This window comes from Aplysia californica, unplaced genomic scaffold (genome assembly GCF_000002075.1).
Source record: "Aplysia californica isolate F4 #8 unplaced genomic scaffold, AplCal3.0 scaffold00551, whole genome shotgun sequence".
Classification (NCBI taxonomy): Eukaryota; Metazoa; Mollusca; class Gastropoda; order Aplysiida; family Aplysiidae; genus Aplysia; species Aplysia californica.
In genome coordinates this window covers 36649-42802 of record NW_004797821.1, presented here as the reverse complement: position 1 = coordinate 42802, position 6154 = coordinate 36649, and the positions used below count along the sequence as shown (strand labels likewise).

General features: G+C 39.5%; 1 protein-coding gene across 1 annotated transcript in view; it reads right to left on the bottom strand.

The window, feature by feature from the left end:
- The window catches only part of afurin2 (furin-like prohormone convertase), a gene marked incomplete in the record, with an annotated part of 87440 nt that extends 86994 nt beyond the window's left edge, over window positions 1–446 (bottom strand). Inside the window, 1 exon segment of the mRNA NM_001204473.1 lies at window positions 177–446. Coding sequence (NP_001191402.1) covers window positions 177–311 — 135 coding nt within the window.
- Between the last annotated feature and the right edge of the window lie 5708 nt (window positions 447–6154).

Sequence of the window (6154 nt, the reverse complement as noted above, 5' to 3'; positions counted from 1 at the left end):
TATATATATAATACATTGCAAAGACCACGACAAAATAGTCCTGAGTACAAAGCACACACATATATTATTACAAACATGCTGACATTATACAGACTCAGAAAGAAAAAACACAACAAGAACCAACCGTGATGCAACTCTCTAAATGACAGAAAATGATAACAAGGAATTCAACTCACCTGTCCCAGATTGATGAAACCAGTGTCTCGTGCCACCCTGCTGGCGGCACTGTGGCCCCCGGAGATGTGCACAGCAAACTGATTCAGGTACACCTCAGCACCAACCACAGAGCCCAGCACCAACGCCAAGAACATCAAACTCCGTTGAGCGGTCATTGTGGAGACGTATTCTTCTGGACCAGTTCAAACTATACAGCTCCGCTCTCGAAAATTATTATCTTTTTCACACACAGCCAGAAGTAGAAGTTTCCTCAACTTACTTGTGTGTGAGATTCTTCTTATTTGTCTGGACACTCACCACAGGCCTGCAGGATGCTGTAGATGAATATTCACAAACATCAGAACACAACCAATCAGATCAAACCACAGCTACAGTATGAGTAAAGAACAGCAGACACATGGTGATCCAGGGAAGACTTATCTCTAAAAAGGTGCGACACCGTTTTTCTGGGTAAACAAAGACTAAATTTCCTTTTTTAGAATTTTAACACCTGTTCTGTGAACGTTGTTTAGTCTTTGCGTCAATATAATGATGAAGTTAAATTTTCCAGAAGGCAAACCTATGTATCACACACGCACATTATCCCCATTGAAGCCACCCTACTGGCAGCAGGAATCAAGCATCATGACAAGAGGTGACAGAGAGTAATCATATGCAAGTCCTTTTTCTTGACACAAAATGTAAGGCATTAAACGCAAGAGAGGTGTTACTTCAAACTACAAACCCCACTCTCCATAAAAGTTACTTACCTTTCAACTTCCAACACAAAAGGAGGGAATGTGATCCACAAGTAATTCAATAACATAATGTCTTTAAAACCCACAACATAATGAGAGGGGGTGCATGCAACAAGAGATATATCTCACTTCAAACAAAGCTGAAGATTTTCAATTCAAATGTGAAATCAGTCCTGTTGTATGGATGTGAGACATGGAACACATCACAGACTTGCATAAAAAGGATCCAGGTTTTCTTCTTGAACAAATGTCTAAGAAGAAAGTTACTGAGGATAAGATGGACAGACAGAGTCACCTACGAGGAAGTGGTTTTTAATTTTTTTTTTTAAAGGAAAACAAGACAGATCCCAGTCAGAGATCATGAGGTAGGAAGAAGGCAATGGCGATGGATTGGAAGACATGGAGTAACATCAAGAGGCTAGCCCAGGATAGACGAAGGTGGAAAGTGTTTGTCCGTGGCCTATGCCCTGGTGCAGGGTGAGAAAGGAAATGATGATGGTGCATGCAAACCGATCTTTGAAATGTTGGCCACCTACTATCAGGAACAGCCCATTTATGAAGACAAAAAAATATTAGAGTACAAAACACTTTTGCACTCTCACAGAAAGAATTCCAATTTCAAGACCAAACTGAAAACTTACAAGTTGTGTTTGAGATGTTACAACAACTTATTTTCAGATGGCTCACTTTTTTTCCCGGGAAATTTAAGCTCAGGGTTAGTTTTGCATGTTCTACAATTACTAAGTGTCTCAGTGTTGGAGTTCAGACACTAAGTAACACCACAGGCAAGATATTTCAGACTAAATATTTACAAGTATGGTGTTGTCTCCCTTGATAAATCACAAAAATCATGATGGGTCCTGTACCCTGGTCCTTGTTGCGTTGGATCAATTTAAACTATGGTAATAAAGACTATGAAATCCTAATGAAAAAACTCATGCAAACATCATTTTCAAATATTGGAACAATTTCTGTATGACCCTTTCCTTCCCATACCCTGGCATTTAGCTGTCATCCTTTTTCATCCCACACCCTGGCATACAGCCATTAAACCTCTTTTGCGGGGGTCTTAGGTAGCCTACATTTTTGGCTAAAAAATACAGTCTGGTTACTGAATGGAGACACTGAATTTCACAAGGGAAGGTGAAACCACCTCAAGAAAAATTCAAATTTCATTTGAAAAGAGGACAAAAGATGTTTTAAAGAATTAACAAAATGGCTTATATATTATCAGCCATTCTGCCATTCCAGGCAGAACTGTGAGAACGGTCAGGTTATTCAGGGGAGGAGGAGGAAAACTTCTAAAACTCTTTTTTCTTGAGTATGAATCTGGAGCTTAAACAAATTATTTATTTATTATCTGGAACAACTAGATCTAAATTTAAAAGTGTACTGCAGTGCAGAAGATAGGGAGAAGTGGTTTTTTGTCTCAGTTAATAAAATCAATCATGTTCAGTTTTGGTTTGGCTGTACTGAAGTATGGTTCAGAGATTAACATTTTTAAAAAGCAATTCAATTACAATTTAAGAGAACTTCCCCAAAACAAAACGCTAACAAAGAATTTTATAATTATTAATAAAAATGGAATAAATTTATATGATGAAGTGTTGGAAAGAGCTGGAATTGAAGATATCAACATGACAATAAAAAGAGGAAAATTAAGATATTTTTAGGACACAGTGTTAGAATGCCGAAGACAAGAAGGCCCATAGATCAAACATGATGCTTCATATTGAAAACCAACTGGACAAAGAAAAAGAGGTGCACCAACTGGAAGTTAAAGAGGCACCTTTGCCTAGATCTGCTTGCTTGGATTGGAGAAAGTGGACAGGGACAGTCAACTGTGGCATGGACTGCACTCCGTCATATGTACCGAACATTAAAGAGAAAGAGAGTTTAAAGTAGTAAATAAACAGTAGACTCCGCCTAAGATCCTGGTGGTTGGGCCAAGGAAAATTTATGTGGGATCTTAGGCAAATGGGAGCTTAGCCAACGCACCGAGGTATAATCCACAGGGACTTATATGTCCGGTCAGGCCCAGAATCAGCAAAATGGTCTCCCCTTACTCTAAAATGAACTGACGTAACTCCTAGGAGGATGACAATTACTTTACGATGGCAAGCAAAGAGTGGTCAACCTTGAAGACTAAATCACAACGGCATGAAGCATGAAATTTTCACTCATCCATCAAGAGTTTCAAGATCTAATCCATACCAATCCCATTGCACCTCCTCTTTTCCTGTCTAAAGTTTACAGCTTTCCCATCTCTGACCCAACTTCCTCTACTTTCTGTAAATACACCATTGCATTGTAACCACACCAATTAAATTTAAGGCCTGCTCTATTTCTCAGAACGCTCAGGAAAATAAACTTGAACTCTATTTCTCTGAACGGATTCCATTCTCGAGATTTTTTGGTCATTTGCGAATGGAGTGGTGTGTGTTTGTGTGCCGTGTGAATGTGCATGTATGTGTGTGTGAGTGTGTGTGTGTGTGTGTGTGTGTAAGGTGTGAACGGGGGAGGGGGGGAGGGATTTTTTTGTCATTTAATTTTTGCTTTAGGGGTGACTAAATGCAAAATAGGTTACTGCCAAAGTTGAGCAGTCTTGTTTTCTCGCAGTACCTTTTGAAGGCATTTTCAAATGAAGTACAATATATTCCCGGAACGTTGCCCCAATTACAATAGTGCGCATACTCTAACTAGTTATTAGTACAAAGTAATTGTACAAATAACCAGAGTTATTTGTACAATTATTTGAATTTTGGAGGTTGTTGGTGCTTAAATCGGTAGGCCTAAATGAAAGAGTGTACTTTTATTCAAATGCATGTTGTTGTATTATGACTCTATGATAGCATGAATGAGTATGTTTCTTTGTCTTTACACAAAACCATGAGTGGAAAACTTTAAAGTCAAAACAAACAATTATAAATGGAAAAAATTGTTGGTCAGTCGGGGTAGTAAAAAAAAACTTCCAGGACCAAGATTCAATCCTTCACTCAAAACAATTTGTACTTTTTTAACGCAGACACGCTGTCCGCACGCTGTCATTTCGGCCATCAGAACTTTCAACATTTTATTGTAGATTAAGCTCAATATATCTTTACAGCACGGTTTCATGAAAGGCAACTCAACGTAGATATACATAATCTAGACGTAGTTTTTTTTTACATGGGGGGGGGGGGGGTAGAGCACCATCAATGAGGCGGTGGGCATTGGATCAACAGATGAGATCTGCCGAAAAAGAATTTAAAATGGAAGCACCTCTAGGCTATCTTACTAAGACAGAACATGAAGGTCTATGGGCATGTACTGTTGTGCAGATAACTGTAGTAATTGTTATTGTGCGAACAATATTGTATGGATATCCAGACAGAGTTGTTCGCAAAATTGTACAGTCACTCCGAAAAATTTCTAGTCTGATAGAAACTGAATTCGATGCAAAAAAAAATGCTTCTTCCCAGTCCTCGCAGAATGGCAGAATGAAAGATGGCGCCGAACTCCGTCAAAAAACCAACAAAACTCGAAAACAAACTGTTCGGAGAAATAGAGTTCAAGTTTATTGTCCCGAGTGTTCGGAGAAATAGATCTAGATCTAGTCACTTCGTAAATTTATTCTATCTAGATCTAGATCTAGATCTAGATTAGTAAATTGGGTTGAAAGAATAGCCAATTTATTGCAGTGGTCAAGGAGACAAAAAGCACCAAAGAGTGATGATAGCGATATAATTTATATATAATAATGATAAAGATAAAAGCTGTACAGTATACTATACAGCCTAATCAAATAGATATCTAGACATAGCTGTCATCACAAATAGTCAAATAGATTTTAAAGAAAAAGTTCTGTAAACATTCTCCTCCTACAAGACTCTAGATTCTAGATCTAGAATCTAGACTTAGCTTAGACTTTTAAGTAACCATTACCTTGGGCCAACCCAAAGCAGAATCTAAGGTTTCAGAACCAGTATAAAAGTGAAACCCTTTAGGCCCCTATTGTGAGAACAACAACATCCTGTGTAGCTTCTCTAAGATCCAGGATCTAGAATCTTGATCTAACTCTAGCAGCATAGAATAGAGGATAGGCGTAGGTCTGAGTTCTCTAAGTAGATCTAGATCTAGATCTAGATCTGGTGCATGCTATTCCAAACAGCACAAGTTCTCATGTCTCATAGAAGGATTGATCATATAGATCTAGGCGGCTAGACCGGATTTCAGACCTGACCAGGAACTGGATCGACTCTAGACCACGGTTCCCTGATCTCAGCCCTCACTCTAGACTAGATCTAGATATATAGAGATCTAGCCTAGTCTAGAGGCCTACAAAAAGGGAGAGGTCAGACATAGACTTGAATCTAATCTAGATTCTAGATCTAGATCTAGATCTAGATTTATATATATATTAAATTGTTTCAACAGCCGGTTGTTTTCATTTTTACCCCCGATACTGCCCTCGACTCTGACTGAACAACAATGAGTAAAGTGTAAAGGGAGGGGATCATCACTCGTTGGCACTGTGACATAATTTCTTAAATCAGGGAGGGGAGCGGTGAGTGGGTTAGGCTAGAGATGGAGTGGGTGAATGACCGAGAGCAAGAGAGGGAGACTAATATTAATGGGGAAGACACAGAGAGAGAGAGAGAGAGAGAGAGAGAGAGAGGGAGAGGGAGAGCTATGATCTAATGTGTGTGTGTGTGTGTGTGTGTGTGTGTGTGTGTGTGTGTGTGTGTGTTGACTTAGATCTAGAAATCTAGGTCCCGTAGGCACAGAGTGAGAGAATGGGAAAAAAGAGAAAATGTTTACCTCGAATCAGTGTTTTCAATCCATCCACAGAAAATCAAACCGACTATTGAACAAGAAAAAAATAGTTACATTATTGGCTAGTCCAACAACTTCATAGTCTTACGCCATAACACGGTTGTTGGCAGTACCATCCACACACATTCACAAACACTCCCACTCCCGTCTCTGTCTGACCGTCGACTTCCGACAAACTGACTGATATAGGCCTAGAGATCCTAGATGTAGGGTGTAGGCCTAGAATAGTTCAACTCTCAAGATGCGCTGAAGGAACTCTGGCCTGTGACGATGTGTACTAGGCAGGATTTGCTGGCGATAGCGGCTAAAGTTACCGTGGGACGCGACCTCGCCTGTTCTGTCTGCGGTCTGCGCACGATCCTCTTTGTCACGGAAATCGCATTTTTAGCCTATTAGTATTACATGTGATTTTGTTATTCCTACTA